Genomic DNA, 21714 nt, shown 5'->3' on the forward strand with positions numbered 1-21714 from the left:
CAATTACTGTATTTACAAACTGAAACACACAAAGTTTGCTATTTACAGATTACAGATTGAATTTATATTGGAATCTTAGCATTATAGTTTTGAGCATGTTTATATACCGTATTTGCATGTACTGTATGTTTTTACTTCTGTTACCAGTTAATGTTATCATTTGTTAATGAATGAGATATTTTTTCTTCTTTCCTTCAGTTATTTTTAGATACAGTTTTCAGTTACTTTTTATGAAGGCAAACCATTGGTGTGCTCTATTACAGATGCAGCCATTCAAAATGGGTGAGGTATTTCGCGGCATACCCCGGTGGGCGTGTCGCGGTGTCACGCGGTATCACGTGGTGTCGTGTATCATTTGACGCTCTGCCGGAAACTATCCGGCGTCGCCTTGTAAAACCGCCAGGGGGAGCTTAACCTCTCATTTACAGCATTTAAGCCTTTCATTTTGAACTGTGTATTACAGCATGTTAATCATCAGTCATTAAAATGTTGGTATATTTTATGAAAGCAAGATTGCTCAGTTGGACAAAAGTACACAACCTACCTTTATCAGAAATATTTATGCATCAAAGCCTTTACTGAAGATATTACTAATAGTATTAATAATGGATGACTTTGGACAAGCTGTATACTCAAAGTATAATTTCTTTAGCACATTTGTACAAGCACTTGGAATCTGTCCAAGCCATACTTTGTCAGGCATTTTGTTTTACTTCAACGGGCATAAACACTTCCTTGCTTTTAACAGGGCGTTTCATAATTTCTAACTACGAAAATGATTTAAAATGCGATACCTATCATTCAACTAGAGCTCAAAATATCACAAGAATCCTCAAGAGCACAGCAAAGAGTGTATTAAAAGACACTTGTATTTATCAACGCTTTCTTTTCCGTATACCAGATTTTATGGAACCACTTCAGAGGGGTGTCAGCCAGTCAGATTCCAGGAATCGGCACTTTAAAGGAAAAATACACACCAGTATTCAATTTCTCCCTAAACATTGTAAGCTTCGAAGTCTATAACTAACGTGATACCGGAGTCAACAAGCATACTTTTAGAATTTGATTAAAAGGGAATATAATATGGAATCGCGTATCTAAAGAATTTAATAACGGTATGATTATATCCGTGTACTGCGACAGGGCTATGTAGGGCTGTTTCGCCTGCCTGCTCATGCGAGCTGTCTTGTAGCCTACTGGTCTAGGTGCGTGACTACCAGCTTGCAGGTTGTGTCTTTGAATCCAGCTGGGGCTGGACTTTTCTTTTAACAAACATTTCTTCGAAAAAATAGAATAGCGATATTATGGACAATCAATTGACTTTTATATTTCAAAATATCGCAACATGATCGGTATTTGCGATTTTTTGAACATATCTTCCCTTCTGACAGCGGTTCCTGCTTCTAGTGTGTGTGTGTGCAACAGAGTACATTTTTATAGAGAAATGGAGGCTGGACAGTATGCGTTACAATATAAACATTTATATTGATTTAAATCGTGTTCTGATTTAAATCGCAAACGCGTGTTTAATTATGTGTTTTTTAATCATAATCAGGCTAATGCATTTCTACATTTTCTGTATGAACCAGCTTAGAGGTTCATACAGAAAGACAGCTTGTGTTTAAATTGAGTGTAAGGTAATTTATGCTTCTAAAGTCATGGTCAGCATTTATTGTACTGTGCTGTAAGCTTTTTCTGTGCCTAGTCACATTATTTTATAGCATTAATATTGCGTTATTAAATCCGGTGGCGCTGTGTGTTAGTTTCCTGACTCCCATTATTTAAACTGCGACACTGATCATTCATCTCTAAATAAACTTTATTTTATATAGCGTTTTAAGCGAATAGGTAATTAGATTGCTCATAAACCTAATCGCTTTTTCTGCATAAACACAGCGTGATTGCTCTCTGAAAATGCTTTTCCTTAAAGCGATTCTATTGAGGGAGTAGCCCAGCCTACTTTGAATACCTGTGAGACCGGTTTAATTCGTCACAGCCAGCACTCCGGGAGTTCATATTGCTTGACTAATTTTAAAAACTAAGTTATAAATGCAAACGCTTCCTCGGTGCGCTGCTCTGGTACGCCGGGTCTTACACAGTGCCTGTCGGCAGTAAGCGTTACAATATACATACCCAACACTGCTTGTACCCATCTGTCATGCAAATAAAACACCTTGAATTGAATTGAATTGAATTGAGGGAGAGAGGGGGGTAGTGGGACAGATATACTGTAGACAGACTCAAGGCAAATAAGATACTTATGGGTACGCAGGCATTCACGACAGCAACATACGAAACGTTTGCACGTACTGTATAGTTAAGTGACCATGACTTTAGAAGCATAAATTACCTTACACTCAATTTAAACACAAGCTGTCTTTCTGTATGAACCTCTAAGCTGGTTTATACAGAAAATGTAGAAATGCATTAGCCTGATTATGATTAAAAAACACATAATTAAACACGAGTTTGCGATTTAAATCAGAACACGATTTAAATCAATATAAATGTTTATATTGTAACGCATACTGTCCAGCCTCCATTTCTCTATAAAAATGTACTCTGTTGCACACACACACACTAGAAGCAGGAACCGCTGTCAGAAGGGAAGATATGTTCAAAATATCGCAAATATCGATCATGTTGCGATATTTTGAAATATAAAAGTCAATTGATTGTCCATAATATCGCTTACCTATTTTTTCGAAGAAATGTTTGTTAAAAGAAAAGTCCAGCACCAGCCGGATTCGAACACACAACCTGCTAGTGGGTAGTCACGCACCTAGACCAGTAGGCTACAAGACAGCTCGCATGAACAGGGAGGAATAACAGCCCTACACAGCCCTGTCGCAGTACACGAATATACTCATACCGTTATTAAATTCTTTAGATATGCGATTCCATATTATATTCCCTATTAATCAAATTCTAAAAGTATGCTTGTTGACTCCGGTATCGAGTTAAAGACTTCGAAGCTTAAAATGTTTAGGGAGAAATGGAATACTGGTGTGTATTTTTTTCTTTAAAGTACCAAGACAAGCTATATACTGTATGTTTATGTTCCAAAATTAATATCGTTTATGGCCTTCACATGCGTTACAGTATGCTCCTATTCTTTTTATGCTCAGCTACTAAGATTTCCCTTCAGTGGTAAAATACAATATCTACAACGGGCACAGTAAAGACGTTTACTGTAAGTCTTTCTACGACAGACCCACGTACCGCGGTACCCCGTGTCATCTTGCGTCATGATACGCGACACCGCAGCCAATTACCTGCGGTACGTGTCTGTTTCGCTCACTTTGAATGGCTGCATCTGTAGCCACAGTTAAAAGGTGTTGTTAGGCCCGATGCGATGTGGAGGGTTTTAATAAAAAGTTATAATGTTTTAACCTTTTCTGCTAATACACTCATTCTCGGAGTAAACAAAATCATACTTTTGATTTGATTAATTTGATTAATTTAATTTGATTAATGGTGAATATAATATGGAATAGCGTATATAAAGAAATTAATAATGATACAATTATATTAATGTAGCTCAAATAATAGGCAGTGAAAACATTTGTCAGTCTGTCCGCGGGGGGAAGGGGGACTGTCTTTCATTGGAAGGTTCACCTATTCTACTCTGAGAATGTAGGGGGGGAGGAAAAGTGCCAGCGGTCATTTTTTTCACTGACAAAGTTCTGTGAACAAAAACTACAGTATGCTTAAGAGCAGTTAAACCGGTTTAATTCAAAACACTTTATTCAGTGGGGCAATTTAACAGACACCTCAAGCCTTTGAAAGTCTTCTTTGAAAAACTAAAAGAGCAAATATTATGGACACTATATTGACATTTTTAGAATTTGATTAAATTGGAATATAATATGGAATCATGTATCTAAAGAAATTAATAACAATATAATTATATTCATATACTGTAGCTCAAATCCTGTTAAACTAGAAATTAGACACAAGAAGAGTATTATTGGACAATGTTGTGAAGCTCTGTTTGGAATTTCTCTGTAAACTGTAGAAGAGTTAAAGAGTTGAAGAACAGTTCAGTATATCGCCTCTTTTTACATTTGTGAAAAAGAACATTCCTATATTAATGTGACACAGAAGATATAATTAATAATGTAGCGCTTATGGGGTCATATGGGTTTGCGCCCTACACTCTGCAGTACCGCTGTGTACATACAGTACGAACATGTTGTGATATTTTGAAATATAAAAAATGTCAATATAGTGTCCATAATATTTGCTATTTTAATTTTTCAAAGAAATGTTTATTTGTTAAATGAAAACCCATGACAATAGCTAGATTTAAACACCCAACCTCAGGCTATCACTTAAGCCAGAGCTTCAGTCACTTAAGCCATCACAACACAAAGAGTTTGTGCTACGTTAGATTAATATAATTATATCGTTAATTTCTTTAGATATGCGATTCCATATTATATTCCCTATTAATCAAATTCTAAAAGTATGCTTTTGTTTACTGATAATGAGCGTATTCACAGAAAAGCTTAAAACTGTCACTTTTCTCACAAAGTATATTGTAACGCAACGGGGGTTCAGGCGGGCGCCCTTGCCGCATTAGGTCGGCCCTCCACCGTCGGGGGCTTGAACCCAGGACTCCCGTGTCACTCAACAGGGACCCAGTCTGGTGAGCCAAAAAGAGATCTCTCTACAGCCTAGTAGCTGCAGTCCTGCTATCAAAGGGAAGGGCGGCGACGTCACTGCTCTGGTAAGCCGGCTCTTACACACCCTGATGGCCGTATGCGTTACAATATAACCGTAATATGGTCAGAAGGAGCACGGAAAAACATTTCCGAATAACAACATGTAAGACTTTGATGCTTAAAATGTTAAGGGATAAAGTGGGATACTGGTGTGTATTTTTTCTTTAAACTACCAATACCAGCCATATACAGTTTACATAATAAGTTTATGTTCCTAAATTAATATCATTTATGAGCATGTGAAAGGCATGGTGAATCGGAGATTCTCAAGACTTACTTTGTATGATTGGAAATGAATACAGGATCAGATCAACGAAATGCTGTGCTGTTATTTTTTGTCAATGAAAAAATAATGTCTTTTAGTTTACAAACAGTTACAAAGAGAGTAGACCATGGTAGTACTTTGAGCTTACAGCCTGTCCAAGGTCATTCATTATTAATTTATTAGTTATATCTTCCGTAAAGACTTTGATGCATAAAATATTTCTGCATAATTGTAAATATTTATGACAAAGGTTGTAGGTTGTGTACTTTTGTCCAACTTAGCTATCTTGCTTTTATAAAAAATACTGACATTTTAATGTTTAATGATTAACTTGCTGTAATACACACTTGACAATTATTAAAAGTCTGAAGAGTATACAACTTAAATTCTTAATTGGAAAAAGATTGTCTTTCAGGAGTGACCGGGATTTCAAAGCATGCATTTTCTGTCAACAGCTCAAATGCTGTACATGAGAGGTTTAGCTTCATTAGCTCCACCTGGCGGTGATTCCTGATACTATTATCATAATTGCAGTATTATACCATTTAACGTGATATGACCCATTATGATGCGTTGTGAGGTGACACGCCAACCACGTTTTACCGCAACATACCCAGCTTGTTTTGAATGACTGCATCTGTAAAATAGCCAGAGCCTATCAACACTCAGACCAAGGCCTATGTATCCAGATGCTAATAAACCTATGAGTATGTCTTTGTACTATGTGAGGAAACTGGAGCACCTGGAGGAAACATTTGAAGTCCATGTAGATAACATGATAAGGTCTGTAATGGAGCCCAGGGCGTCAGCTGTAAGAGGCAGCAATACTAACCACCACTGTATCACTCTACTCTTTCAGTTCTTCAAATTACATTAAAATGTTGTTTTAAAGTGAATGCTGAACTGTCACAACCTAGTTTCTATTCCATTGAAGATCTTTCCCCCATCATTCTTGGAGAGAAGGGGGAACACAAATGATTGGTATTAAGAAGAAGGAGAAGGACATATTTGCTCCCAAAGAGAAGCCTTAAGAGTTTCCCATAAAGTTCCATAAGAAATGTCTGGGGTGGTGTTTGTGTCTAAAAGTATTTCTATCTGGGAAATAATAAATTAGATAAAATCCAGGTCAGAGAGCAACAACAGGTTGATTCTCCAAAGGTGGACATATAGGATCTTCGACTGATAGGTTTAGTTCTGTAATAGGGGAGTTTTACTATTTGCAACTGAAAATGAAATTACTGTTTGAGCATTAAATTATTGTGTGAGATAGACATTGTTGAAAGAGAGAAAGGAGGACATTTGAAAACTGCCATGAAAGAGTGTAAGAAAACTCCAGGCATCAGAGATAGTGTAAAAATAAAGAAATGATGTAAAGTTTAATGCAGTCTTATTGACAGGAATACACCTAGAGGAGCAACAGTTTAATGTAGAGTTTAGAACAAAGTTAGAGTCTCCCCTAAGCATCAAGTGATGAGAATCCAAGAAAAAAGTTAATTAGGCTCCTGTCATCCCTATTAGGGTAATAGACATTTGTTAAGATTACTGGAACATTGATCAATTTACCTGTATTACATACCTTACTTTATGATTTTAGACAACCTGAGATACAATGAAAGGTATAGCCTTGTGCAAAACATCACATGGGCCTCTGTAGTTTTGTATCCTCTCCTAGCAGTTTAGCAGTGAATCCAACACGAGCACGGTGTGCAGCACTGGGAACTGAATCTGTCAGCCAGAGTCCACAGACGCACAAGAAGAAACTACAGATTACATTGCTTGCAGATATTAACACCATAACCAAAGGTAAACAAAACAGTTTTGATACATGTACACATTGTAAACAAGGAAGAAATACCTAACATCTTATTTTAAATTGAGTTAAGAATGTGCTTAAAATATTTTACTTAACTGACTATACAGTAGGTGGTGATTTAATTAGGTCATTGAAGATTTATTATTGTCATTGTTCCCAGATTTGGAGGTGGCTGAAGATGTCCTTACCTTAATCATGCTTCTCCTTTACCAGCTTTGAAGATTAGTCAAAAGACATTTAGAGCATCTGCAATTTTATGTACAGATGAGACTAAGATTAACCTTTTCCAAAGTAATGGAAAGGTAAAATGTTAACAAGGATATGCAGAACCTCCAAAGAACATTACCTCTTCTGTGAAGCAATGACGGCATTATGCTTTGCAGTTTTAATTGTCTGAAATCAACCAAATAGAGACAAAGAAAATATATACAAAATTATCATTATTCCTCTTAGATGATTGCAGTGCACTATGTTCAAGTCCAACATATACAGTAACAGTACTTTTTTTCTTCTTTTAAACACTGTATAATTTCAATGTTATTTTCCATAAATACAGTATTTGCTTGATACATAAATTCTGCATTCAATACAGATGTATATATGTTACAAAAGAGTTTGGAGTGGGAAATAAAATGAGTATATTAGTATACTCATTTTATTGATTCTATATTTTCTATAGTCAGGATAGAAGTTAATACCATTGCCATAACTATTTCCAAATATTAATAACTTTAGCAAAGCTGAGATTGTAAGCACAGGTAAGTCATCAAAGGGCGGAGTAATTTTTATCAGGAGAGACACATTCGTTGGATTCTCACAGGAAAATCAAGGAATTCGCTGCACCATGTGAGGAACCCAAAGAAGGCTCCACATTGTGTTTCCTTTCTTCTCTTTTCAACAGAGAATAAACCTTTACTTGTTCCTTTGCAGCCTACAGATGCTGATGCAGCTACGTACTTGAACTACTTCTTACTTCAAGTAATCCTAGTAAAACATTAATAAAACATAAATGATTTTTTTTTTTTGCTGCACAGTAGTTAACATTGCTGCTCATAGAGCTGGGGCCCTGGATTTACATCCTTGGGTGATGTCTACATGGAATTTGTACATCCTCTGCACGTTTGTTTAGGTTTCCACTAGGTACTTACTGTATTGGATAAAAAGTGACTAGAAATGAATGGTTTAGAATACAATGGTATGTGAGTGTAAGTGTTTGGCTATCTCATGTTTCCTCAGCTGAGTCTGTGACTTCAGGTGCCCACCCTGATCTTCCTGGCCTCTATCAGTCAGGACTCCACCTTCACTCATTATTGTGAGAGTTTTTCTTGCTGCTGGCTGGTAAGAGCAGTTCTTTTAAGCATTGCAAAACTATGCTATTTCTGCTTTTCTGTGTGTTTAATGTCTGTACTCCAAAATTTAATCTTTCACTGTAGTGATACCTTTCACAACAATTTATAACATTTAAGTCTCTGTATTTGAGATTAACAGACCAAAATAATCTCAAACCATCAAAGGTATTTTGTACCAAGTATATAAATACAATAAGCTAATAAGAAAATTGGTCATTTGCACTTTACAAATTATAAAAAGAAAATCTTGTGATAGGAATTCTATTTGTGATGTTTATAACACTATGACAGCAGTGGTGTAGATAATGAAATTTGTTGTTACTTGATCTGCCTTAAGGCACTCACACATATATGCAAGTATATGTACACATAAAGTCTGCATCAGGAGACATACAGAGTATAGATTAACAATCTGTTTCACAGCACTATTCACTGTGTAATTTAAAATCTTATGGACTTTATCATCTCAGACACAATATTTAGGCTACCAAGAGAGACTATAGGGTTTCTATCCATTTCCACCTGTGCTTTTCCTGGTGAGGATTGTGGTGAGGCAAGTGCAAGCCAATCATACATGGGGACAATTTGGAGGCCACGGTAAGGGCCAAGAGGGGAAATTTGGCCTGGACACTGGAATGACCCCCTACTCTTCTCGAGAAATGCCCAGGGATCTTTAATGACCACTGAGAGTCAGGACCATGGTTGAAGGTCTCATTAGAAAGACTATACTGGGGCATTAGGACCCACACAGACTGCAGGGTGGGTGCCCCCCACTGGTCCCACTAACACCTTGTCCAGCAGCAAACGTAGTTTCCGAGGAGGTTTCCCATCCAGGTTGGCCAGGGTAAACCCTGCTTAGCTTCAGTAGGTAGCCAGTTGAGAGCTGCAGGGTGATATAGCTGCTGGCCCATTTCCTTCCATTTTATCCAATACAGTGATGTTGCAGAGCAAGAGCCTATCCCAGCATGCAATGGGCACAAGGCAGAATACACCCTAGATGGTACACCAGTGCATTACACAGGGCACACACAAACACAAAAACAAACTTATACAGTACCAAGGCCAGTTTTCTCAGAAGTCACTTAATCTATCAGTAAGTTTTTGCTTTGTGAAAGGAAACCTATGCAAACACAGAGCAAGGTCTAGAATTATACTCACGGCCCCAGTGCTTCAAGGCAGCAATGCTGATCACTGGGTTGCCTGATATGCATGTTACTAAGTTTAAATATTATATTTTAATTTGAGGTACCTTTTGTTAATTAAAATAAAAAGGGCTTTTATTGTGTCAGAGATATGCAGATCCATATATACAATAATTTGCATGAGTTAACTTTTGGTACATCCATTCTAAAATCCCTACTCTACAAGTTATTACCTATAGGAGTTGTTTAAGGAGACATACACCTGACATTCAAATGACTTATTTGGTTTTGTTGTCATCTAAGAATTTTATATTAGGTAGAAAAATGTACTCTTCAGCAAGACAATGACCTCTACTAGAGCACGGCCACATTGAAGTTAACTTGCAAAAGGAAAATTCTATAGAAATTCATGGTAAGACTTGGCAATTCCATCAGCTATGCCCAGAAAACTATAGAACTTTTGCCAGGAGAAAAGGATCAAATTAACTCACATCAGTTTGCTGTAGTTGCTGTTAAGCTGTACTGCAGCATGATGATTGATCAAAACGCAAGCACAAATCTCAGTGCACTGCTAAAGATGTTATTATAGAAGCAGTGAATAGCAAGATCAGAAATTCTAAGGGGGATCTTTCATGCACATGCATAGCGTACAGTATATACTGTACACTATGGTAATTGGCTATGTCGGATAAAACGGAATGTCAGATAAATGAAAGTCAGATAAACGCGACTCTATTGTACTGAATTATGGGTCTGAAACCTTTTGCTTATCACTAAACTTCAATTTGTATATCTTCTTACAGTTTTTGCTGACATTCAGTATCCTTCACATTTAATAATGATAAATCAGATCATTACAGCTCTTGGTAAAAATAAATACTGTTTCTGCTGCTTGAAATAAAAGTATCCAAATATTTTCTGAACTGATGTTGATACAATAATATAATGCTAAAATTGTAAAATTTTATAAGCCCCCATTTGTCACACAAAATGTTAACAGGATCACCTCCTAACAATGTTATATCCAGAATATTTAGGAAAGATTTCCATGTGTACAAGTGCACATGAACACATAATTGCAGATCACAAATTGATTTTCTATCCTTTACTCTTAGGAAGAAGAATCATGGAAATAATACAAGGTACCAAAAAAATCACCAAGGCTGAAGATGTACGAAATTACAACAAAATGCTAATGAAACCTTATGCTAATTGGGAAGAGTTTTTGATGCCAGCTCCAATTTCCATAGCCATTTTAGGAGAATTAGTCTTTATCTCTTCTAATACAGACTTTTCTATCAATAAAAATCCCCCAAAAGATGGCTTTAAATTCATCCGTTACCCAGAGTCCTTCCGCGCCTGTCTCATGCAAGTGTGCAATGCTGGATGGGGTGCGTTCAACGAGGCCCATAAGAACATGGACCAGATTCGTCTCCACTCTGCCAATGTGCCAGAGTATGTAAAATTAGCAGTCAAGTTGATTGTCCGAGATGACGACAAGCTCATCGAGCTCATGCTCCCTGACCAGCTAGAAAACATCAGCTCCATAGCAGAGGAGTGTAAAATCCTGTCAGAGCTCACAGAGAAAAAATTCACCTTTGTCATTGATCTGATTCAAGAGCTGATGGAGGCCTGTTTGAATGCTAAGGCAGCCTATAGTGAAGAATTAGAAGAACTGAAGCAGAAAATAGAGGAATCCAAGTTGAGGAAACAAACAGCAGAAGAAGGAAAACGTAGAGCAAATAAGACATTTGAAAACATGCAAAAGCAGTTGGATGAAGCTCAACAAGAATATAAAAAAGCCATGGATTCTCTGCCCAGTGGTTGGGATATTGTTGGCATGAACTTTGTGGAGGGCCTCACTAATTTAGTTAATATCTGTTATAGTGCTTGTACTGCAAGTGTAACTAAGCTTGGAAGAAAAACAAGTAAGGAGCAAAATCCCATTGCGTTAGGCAATGTTTATGCCAAATCACAGGTTCTCTTGAGTCTCCTAGAACTAGTTAAGTCTTTTTTTCATGAAGACAAAATCCATTGGGGCGTACTTTATGATCAAAAGAAGGAATGTGCAAAGTCTGAGTGGGTGGCAGATCAAGTGAAAAGAGTTAAGGAATCTTTGGAAAAAGAAGAAGACTGCAAGCCAAAAATAACAGCAATGCAAATGTGCGAAGACATTCTTACAATCTGCTCTTGTCTAACAGATATTGCTCCAGACAATGTCTGTGAAGAAAGCAAACAAAAAGAGTTAATAACAAAACTAAAAAAGTTGAAAACACAGGCTATGAAGTTTGATACCGAGAGTAAAGGCTTCACAGGTGCCTCTGCCTTTCCTGTAACCCCCCCACAACTGGCCAAACAGCAAGAGGAGCAAAGTACACAGAGAAAAAGTGCAGGTGACGTCGCAGCTGACAACGCCCGTTTTCGCATAGAGCAGAGTCGAGCTCAGATGAATCAAGCACAAGAGATGTTCCAGAAAAGCTTGGAAAATCTGGACAAATACCACAGTGACCTGACTGAAATCCTAGTCACAATGAGGAGCTGTGAGGTGAAAGAAATCGACTTCAAGACCACTATTAAAATGCTGACGAAGGGACTGGATGCAATGGGAAAAGTAAAGGAACAATGGGAGAAGATGGTATTCTTTTTCCACATGCTCTCCAACATAATCAAAACCAACCTAAACAAACATTTAAAGGATGTTGTCCAAACTGCAGAAAAAGCAGGTTCTTCTAAGCTTGGCTATTCAGCAAAATCATTCCTGAGAGATCTGCTGTATAACCAAGCTTTCCAAGCATCTAATATTGCCAGTTTGGTGAACATGATCTCTGGGACCTACACAGAGATCTCCAACTTGTACCTCATGGATAGAATCAGCAGCTTGGGGAAACTTATGGCCTTAGACCCCAGCAAATCTGACTTTGATACAGAACGGAAAAAGTTACAGATTGGCTGTGAAGAAGCAGAAGCAGGAATAAAAACAATTGTACTGAAAAATAAAATAGAATTTGAAAGGAATACAAAATCAAGAACAGAGAAGATTGAAAAAGCACTCAATGGAGCATTGCCCCCAGCCTCTGAGGAAGAGATAAAAGACGTTAGACAATGTGTTGAAGTGGGAATGAAGATGTCAACTCAAGAAGAAGAAGATGAGGGGCAGTATTGTTAGCTCTTACATTTTTCTGCTGAAAATGCAAAGAAATAAATGTACGAGTCCTACAAAATATGCTTTTTTGTCATACAGGCTTATACTATAACATGATAGACGTGATACTGGAAAACATTGCTTAATAGAAAACTGCAGGATTTGTTCAATGGGAATTAACGGGCTCGGGGTAGTTAGTTTGGATTTACGGAAACTAATATATTTTTTTCTGCAATAATACAGTATACACATTTCTGTAGTAATATTATTAGTTTGATTATAGTATTACGAATTAATTGGAGTGGAATATATTTTTCTATTTTTATTGCTTATTGCTTTAGATACATATGTGTTTCCTGCAGGTATTGTGATGATACTTTTATAATGGACAGCCTCAGAGTAGATCTTGTCTACAACAGAATTGTTCTACAACAATATGATAAATGTGTTTGCTAAGTCGTGATTTGTTTCTAAATCTTTGAAATTTCATTTGCTGCTTCTACGGTTTGCTTCCTCCATATTTGAAAATATGACCATTTCAATATTTAAACAGGAATCTAGGTCACAGATATAAAATTAATAAAGAGCAGTGGTCCTAGTAGAGATCCCTGTGGTACTAGATTACATCACATCAAACTAACACATCCTTATCTGTATCATCTGTTTTCTGTTTAATAATTAATTCTCACTTGTTTCCCTGAATCCCTACCAGATTTGAGAATTAATTTGAGAATTAACCTGTTCTTTTTATATACATTTGTAGCGGCAATGCTTATTAATAAGACAGAATTAAGTGTTGCTGTGCTTCCTAAATGAGGCCCCATCTCTCTTTCTCATCTCTGTGGTGCAGCCACAGAGAAGCTATTCATGCAGTTCTGATTTAGATTTATCTTTGAAATTAGAAGCAGCTTCCAAATGGGGATGTGCCCAGCCATGCTTGGCTATCACGATCAATGGCCATTCCTGGCTGTAAGATTCTTGGGAACATCTGGATTGCGGTCCTAGATGTCAGAGGTCATTGTGACTCATCTCTCACTTTGACCAACCAATCAGGAACCTGCAGGGCGTGGTAACCCCATGTGGGTCAGAAATGGCCACTAAACTTTCGACCAATCACCACCTGTCTTGGTCCTGGTTTAAAAGACACTGCACAGCTCAGAAACTTTGCTTCTCCGGCCACTTTTCACACCCTCAGAGACAATCACGTGACAGTGAGTGTTGTCTGGGACTGGAACCTTGTTTCAGCAAAGTGTCGGCCCAAGGAATGCCCGTACATAAATTGCTAGCTGACACCAATGTGGACTCTTCGCTTGATCACCAGAGTATACGTTTGGACTCTTGTCGACAACTTGAATACGTTTTTATTCAGCAACAGCGCTACACCGGAAACAAACCGAGTTTCTTCTCTCTAAAAAGTGACTTGCTCGGACCCGTCGTCACGCTCTGTGCATAGAGACTTTCTACTAATCAGCCAGACTACTAGTAGGTTCCTGAGAGAGACACTGTCGGCATGTTGCCACAGCAGAAATCTCTCCTCCAAATTCGTCCATCTCCGAGCTGCACCAAGACTGGTTGGCAAAAAGCCAGAGGACGCCGGGACGATGCCTATTGGCTATTGGACGCAGCCGCTAGCTGGTCTTGGTATCCGTACCAGGAAATACGAATCTACATCTGGAAAAGTAAACCCAATGTTCTACATTGCATCTCTAGAATTCAACTGTTACCTCAACACAAGTTGATATCAATTCAATTCATATGAGTAATGTATTTACTTTTGAGTAGCTAATGTAGGCTGATTAACGGTAGTATAGCCGAATGGTATACTGAAGCATATTCTTTGTTTGTATCTCTTTGTGTTTTGCATCTCTTCGTGATTATATACTTTGCATTTTGATAACCCTCACAGTAAGATCTGCCACCTGTATCCAGGCAGACTGTTATATGTTTTATGCACAATTTATGTATTAATAAATGTATCTCGTTTATTGAATCTATGTGTGTGCGTCGCTGATTGATTGATTATCTAAAAGCCACAACGAACCACCTGGTGATTGCTGCTACAATTAATAAATTGCCCCAATAAATTCACAAAACCCCTACAGAAGGTAAAAGGGGATGCTCGATGTGAGTGAAAGTGGGAAGTAGATAATGTGTACGCTTTTGTTGTTTTTATTGTTTGTGAACATACACACACAAAACTCAAACATAAACACACCTCATAATAAAAGAGCAAATCACTTAGTAGGAGGATTTAAAGGACGTTGGGAGCCGAGAATAGCTCTGACTGGAGCCTAGTGCATAAGTCCACCCTAGGGCAAAAGCATCAATGCTGGCGTTCTGGGGATGGTAAGTTACTTATCTGGGAGGAGAGTTGCACGTGTTCTCGTTCCTTACTTGTGAACAGTGCGAGGTACAGTAAGTCCTCTCTAAAGACTCTGAGAGGCATTTAGATCTGGAGGTAACAGACGCCCCTAGTTGCATGAGTGCAGCAATGCACAGTTTTTTTCCAAGTGTAAAGCAATTGTCTATGAGCTGTTACCTCACATGACACAGTAAGAAACTGTACATGTGTGCTAACTGGCTGTCTGATGAAGCAGTGGAGGTGTCTGATTATATATCAGACAAATGCAAGTTAAAGAATGTGAGGAAAAGCTGAAAAAAAGCACAGACTGTCAGATGGTGTTTGGGCTGAACAGTGGTGTAAGGATAAACAGACAGATATTGGAATAAGTGATATTGTGTTTATAAAAAGTTACACTGTTAAAGGGGATACATGTAGAGGTGAAACAAAATACAGAGCATTTACGCTAAAACCAAAACTATAATGTTCATGAGGTGTAACACATAATCTAATAATTTAAGGGTGTAGTACAAAAAGTATTCAAGATGTGGATGTGTGTTTTATGAATTTGTGTGCCGACGTGTGTGTGTAAAAAACCTCAGTGCGTAACTGTGAGTTTTGGTACAGTAAATGATGCTGCGAGTGTGTTTAGCCAGCCGGACTGGCTAGAGACTTAACTAAAGAAACGTGACTAAAGCAAATCAAAATCAACTTAAGTGACTAGAAAACATAAGAGTGTCTAAAACGTATAAGTACAAATACCAGCACAGTACAGGTGGACCTAAATGAGTTATCTAAACATAGTATTTGTATAAAATTAATTTAAACAAAAGTTTAAATATATTAAGACAGTACAGTCTTGCAGTGGTTAGCATTTTTGCTTTGTACTACTTAGGCTTAGGTTCAATTAAAGGTGTGATTCCTCATTAGATGCTGTTGCCAAAGGGTGGGGTGGCCTTGAAGATTTAATGAAGATTTAATACTGTTTACCGATGGGTCCTTTCTGGTGCATGAGGGAGGCGGGCAGCCCTGGGAGTGCAGGAGTCTCTTGAGACCTCTGTTGGTAGAAAAGGGACAGTTACAGGACATTCAGGCTGAGGCCTCCAGAACAGAGAAATGCAAATGGTTAGAAAAGAATGTGGGGCTGCATGATAATTATGTCAACTACAGCTCAGGTGCGGGTGCTACAGCTCAAACGTCCTGCTCCTGAGGGACCTTTCATGCACTGGCAAATTGACAATTGTAGCTTGCCAGTATGTAAAGGGAAAACTGGACTCTTAAAGATTGTGGATCTGTTTTCCCGGTGGGTTGAGGCCACTGCCTCTTTAACTGCTCAGCTGCTTGGATTCTGATCAAGGGACATACTTAACAGGGAAGGTGTGTCAGGCTGTGGCTGCATTGTTAGGGGTGAGATGGGACCTTCATTGCCCCCATCACCCTCAGTCTGCAGGAACGGTGAAACGAATGAACAGAACTCTGAAAGACTGACAAGATGTTATCTAATGACTGAAGGAACCCTGTGGGTAGATGCTCTGCCTACGGTCCTGTGTAGCCTGCTGGCTGAATCAAACAGAACTGTGGGACTGAGCCCATTTGAGATCATCATGGGCCGACCAATGAAACTCCCTGGAGGGCCAAATTTGGCTAATAGATTGTTGAGTTTGCTATCTAATTCTCTATTGCAGTATTGTAGGTTCTTAACTAAAGTGGTGCACGGGGCTGGTGAACAGGTGCTGGATGCTTGGGGACTTCCAGTTGTAGTGGTTTGATGGGTTTACTGAGACAATTATTAATTGTAGCAGTAATCACGAGATTGTTCGTTGGGGCTTTTAGAAAATCAATCGTCAGAACAACTAACAACGCACACACACGGATTCAATACACGAGATACATTTATTAATATAAATTGTGCACCAAACATATACTAGTCTGCCTGGATACGAGCGGCAGACCTTACTGTGAGGGTTATCAATATACAAGGTATATAATCTCGAAGAGATGCAAACACAAAGAGATACACAACAGAGAATATATGTCAATATATATATCGTTCGGTTACCAAATCGCTAATCAGTGTTATTACCCACTGTTACTCTAAACTCGGAAGTAAATACATTACTCATGAATTAAATTGATAACAACTTGTGTTGAGGTACAATTGAATTCTCGAGACGCAATGTAGAACATGGGGTTTACTTATCCACTGTGTATGGATTTGGAATTTCCCGGCATGAACATCAAACCAGCTGACAGGCTCTGTTGCAGCCTCTGTTCCAGCGGTTGTCCAATGGGCGTTGTGTCGGCGTCCTCTGGCTACCGGCCAACCAGTCGAGGTGCAGCTCGGAGTAGGACGGGCGGAGGAATCTGACTGCGGCGCGCAGGGCAGTCGTTGCTCCGAGGGGATCTATCAGCAGTCCGGCTGGCTAGTAGAAAGTCTCTATGCACAGAGTGTGACCGTGAGTCCTCACAAGTCATTCTTTTGCCTGGGAAGAGGCTGGTTCGTTCCCGGTCCAGCGCTGCTTCTGAATAAGCTATTCAGGTTGTCGACAAGGGTCCAACTGTAGGCTGCCATTGATCAAGCGGAGCATTCACATTGGTAGAATTCTGAGTACGTACGGGGTCCTCGGCCTCGCGCTTAGAACAAAGTCCAAGTCCTTTTGCAGACAACAGCAGTTGTCACGTGATTGTCTCTGAGGATGCACGAAAATGGCCAAGGAGAGCCCCGATCTGAGCTTGCACTCCCTTTTTGACCAAGACACAGATGTGTGCTGATTGGTTGAGAGTTTGGCGGGCATTGGAGACCCACGTGGTATTACCACGCCCTGCCAGTCCCTGATTGGTTGGTCAAGATGAGATATAAGTCACTTACTCTTGACACTTAGGAATGCAGTCCAGATGTCCATTCGGCACTCCCTAGACTGATAGGCGCCAATGGATGACCATTGATCATGATAGCCAGGCTTAGCTAAGTGCATCCCCATCTGGGAGCTTGTTCCTTATCAAAAGAAAACATCTTAAATCAGCCTGCATGAATACTTTCTCTGTGGCTGCACCACAGAGATGGAGGGTGAGATGGGGCCTCCTTTAGGACAGCATACCAACGCTTAATTCTGTCTTATTAACAAGCATTGCCGCTACACAGTAGAGGGAAGACATGACCTGATACCTGACGAGTGGGTGTGAGTGAAAAAGATGCCCTGACTGACATTGCAACCCAGCTGAGAGGGACCATACCAAGTGCTACAGACTACCAACTCTGCCATCCGAATGACTGGGCGAGATCGCTTGATCCATGCATTGCACTGTCACCGAGCCACTGCACCAGAGACTGAGTGAACAGAAATAATGCTGTTGCTATTCTTTCTGTGTCTTACGGGCTTCCTAAGAGCGGCCAACAGTGTGCTTGTTAGACCTGAGGAACATCACTCTGATATTGGGGAATATGGTATCAACACATTCTTGGCATTGTCATATCTAACAGCCACAAATTATAATCAAAGTTAATGTTGGGTCTGTATTGCTATACCGAGATCCTGATGATTGATCTCCACATGGCTGAGGTCTGTGTTTGGGTTCTGGGGTGGAACTTTGTTACAGTATCTATTTGTAGAGTTAGTATTGCTTATACAGTATGTGCAATTGTAATCGTCACTTGCGGTAAGACTTTAATCACGTCTTGCTGTAATCGTGTAACTCACAAAGTCATGGTAATGCATGCCTGTACTCCTAAAAAGGCGAAGTCTGCCTCATGTTGTTTGTGTAGTACTGAAGGGGGGGAATGAAGAAAGATAGGAAATGTGAAAAAATGGTTTACTTGTTTCTTTATGCACAAAGACTTCTTTTGGTACAAAACATTCCATGATTAAGCTCTTTTGAGTTATGGCAGGGATGGGAGTTAACTGATAAGAGATTCCAAGTATAATATAGAGACTCCCTAACTATGGGAAGATAAGACTGGCCATTCAATGTGTTCAAGATCTAAAGAATGTCCAAACACAGGTGACCTTCCCCCATTACCACGGTAACAATTTGCGTCAGAAATGGATGAAGTTTGCTATATAAACTGGAGCTTTGTACCTATAATTTTGAACAACTCTTTGAATATACTGTACCTAGCATGCAATTAAACTCACTTGTTTCAACTTCATCTCGGGGTCCAGAACTTATTTGTTTGTTACAACAATGGTAACTCCCCTACATCTCAGCAAACATCCCCTTCTGTTTTAAAGATGGAAATGTTTACAATGTCAGGTGTTGCACACTTTATCTAAACTCTTAGAGACACTTCCTAGTCACCTATAGCAGTAACAATACTAACATAAATCTCAATCACAATAGGTAAATTTAAAAAATAAAATGAATGAAAATGTAGCAAATTTGTTTTTATAGGCAAATCAATACACAAATGTTTACAGTAAGAAAACATGGATTCATTTTTTGTTACTATTTCATTTCCAGAGTGCTGTTGTCAGAGTGCTCTGAGTCTCTTCACCCAGTAGATTTGTTACAGCTATGCACTGGCTGAAAACTGGCCAGGCTCCACAGCTCCTGGTTTATGATGCAACAAACCATCAGTCAGGAGTTCCTGATTGATTCACTGGCAGTGGGTCTGGAACAGCCTCTACACTGATAATCATTTTGTGTGTGTAGTGATTCATAGCCGTTCAGGGACGCCAAATATGTAGTGATTCATAGCTGTTCAGGGACGCCAAATATGTAACGTTGCCATAGCCAAAATGTAATGTAGTGGCTCTCTGAAGGCACCAGTTCTGTAGGGTTTGGGCATTTACTGAGACAATTATTAATTGTAGCAGTAAATCACAAAGTTGATTCTTTTGATGGCTTTAGAGTCCAACCATGCGACATAACTCAAACAACGCACACACACAGGTACTAATACACGAGGATACATTTATTAATGCATAGAATATGCATTAAACCTAACAGATCTTATCGAGAGGGTTATCAGAATACAAAAGGTATATATTCAGTCAGTTACAAAGAGTTACATATATCAAGAGGACATACGTTCAGTATATCATTCATTAAGACAGTTTCATAAATGAACTTGGTTATAACTTCTACATTAGATACTCAAACAAGTACATAACTCTTAGGAATTAAATTGATATCAACTGGTTTGGATAACAATTGAATTCTCGAGCTGTAATGCATTGAAGTTGAATACTCATCCAATCTTTGGGGATTCAGATCTCCTGCGGGCACAAAGGAACAGTTGCAGGCTGTTGCTGTCCAATCCGCGCTCTCTGGCTCGGTGCCAGGCTGTGCTGTGCGGCTTGCGACGGTGCGCTGCTGATGTTCACTGTTGGCTTTAACTAGCAAAGTTTGTGCACAGGAGAAAAGATGACTGTGGGTCCCAGCAAGTCAGGAAGAGGACCGGTTCGTTCCTGATGAAGAGCTAGTTCTGAATAGTGATTCAGCTGTCCACAGTTCCGACCTGTTCACGAGGCCTGCTGCTGGTGCTAACCTCGGGCAACCTCCACTCTAGACTCTTAGAACAAAGGAAAGTTCTGGCACTCGGACACACTGGCCGTTCCGTGGTTGTCCGGGCTGAGTCTCAGGATGGTCAGGAGGCGCGCTGCGAGAATGTCCTGCCCTTGGGAGCCTTCTGCTCCTGGGCCGTCCTGCCCTGGAATTCTCCTTTGAATTCCCTTTAGAATTCTCCTCAGAATCTTACTGAATCTCTCTGAATCTTACTGAATCTCTCTGTTGCCTGTTTTTACCTGGAGGAACTTCAGCTCATTGATTGGCTGAAAGTTCCATGGGCATCAGAGTCCCACGTGGGTTACTCGGCCCTACCAGTCCCTGATTGGTTGATCAAGGCGAGATATGAGTCACTTACTCCTGACACTTAGTAATGCAGTCCAGATGTCCAACTGGCACTCCCTAGACAGAGAGGCGCCAATGGATGACCATTGATCATGATAGCCAGGCTTAGCTAAGTGCATCCCCGTCTGGGAGTTTGTTTCTTATCACAAGAAAACATCTTATCAGCTTGCATGAATTCTTTCTCTGTGGCTGCACCACAAAGATGAACAGAGAAATGGGGCCTCATTTGGGAAGGCTCAGAACACTTAATTCTTTCTTATTAATAAGCCTCGCCGCTACATGTGTGTAGATGTATTTAAGTACTAAGCTTAACAGGCTATGAAACTGAAAATTGGAAATAAAATAAATTATGTTAATTAATAGTATAGCTTTTTAATATTTAATATTTTAAGCATAACTAGATAACTATTTTTATCTTGTAATATTTATTATATAAAATGCAATCCAATCAACTCCATTTCTAAAGACAGATCACAGACGCGATTGTGAGACACTGGGGATCTGGATGTTTTTCATTTAGATGTGTTAATCAAACAGAACCACAAAAACACTGACTACCATTATTAGTATTGACCTCAAGAGGGATGCAGGGCACATCAGTGCTGTCTCCCCTTTAACAGCACCATGATTTCATCAGTGAAACAGGCTTAATTTCCAACAATCGTCAACTCAGTTCTCCCATTGCTGACATTTGTCTCCTCCTAGCTAGTGATGTAAAAACTGCACCGTGTTTAGATTTCTTATTCAGCACTTGAAGGATTTTAGTCTGAAACATTCTGATATTTTAATAATTTAAATGGTGTGTATATAATAAAAACCAGAAGGAAACAAAATCTCCTTGAAGGAGATCTGTTTCTCTTTATAAATTTGGTGAACTTCTTACACAAGGCACTTCTTTTAAATAATTTGTAAGTATTTTTACCCCCACTCTGTGAAAAAAATGAAAGTTAAAAAATGTGGTGTCAGTTCACATGCCTTGAACAACATTCCACAGTAAATGAAAGAACATTATACATGTGATGCCTCTTGATTATTCATAGTGAAGTGTGAGATCTCTCCCCCACAAAATGATCATTACTACTACT

General features: G+C 39.1%; 1 protein-coding gene across 3 annotated transcripts; it reads left to right on the forward strand.

The window, feature by feature from the left end:
• The first annotated feature begins 6668 nt into the window (after positions 1–6668).
• Positions 6669–18059, forward strand: LOC138224052 (synaptonemal complex protein 1-like). Of its 3 annotated transcripts, none has more exons than XR_011182402.1 (4): positions 6669–6795; positions 8042–8143; positions 10412–10438; positions 17906–18059. XR_011182402.1 is itself a non-coding variant. In XM_069180333.1 (3 exons), exon 3 carries the CDS (start codon positions 10423–10425, stop codon positions 12460–12462), a length of 2040 nt encoding a protein of 679 aa, XP_069036434.1. In that variant the 5' UTR covers positions 6669–6795; positions 8042–8143; positions 10412–10422; the 3' UTR covers positions 12463–12744. The 3 variants fall into 3 exon arrangements, 1 of the variants encoding a protein (XP_069036434.1); XR_011182403.1 differs by having other exon boundaries at positions 17922–18059; XM_069180333.1 differs by lacking the exon at positions 17906–18059 and having other exon boundaries at positions 10412–12744.
• The last annotated feature ends 3655 nt before the right edge of the window (positions 18060–21714 follow it).

The sequence above is a fragment of the Lepisosteus oculatus genome, chromosome 18 (assembly GCF_040954835.1).
Source record: "Lepisosteus oculatus isolate fLepOcu1 chromosome 18, fLepOcu1.hap2, whole genome shotgun sequence".
Taxonomy (NCBI): Eukaryota; Metazoa; Chordata; class Actinopteri; order Semionotiformes; family Lepisosteidae; genus Lepisosteus; species Lepisosteus oculatus.

Excerpts from the sequence above, each read along its gene's own strand:
- LOC138224052 (XM_069180333.1), top strand. The coding sequence starts at position 10,423 with ATGGAAATAATACAAGGTACCAAAAAAATCACCAAGGCTGAAGATGTA.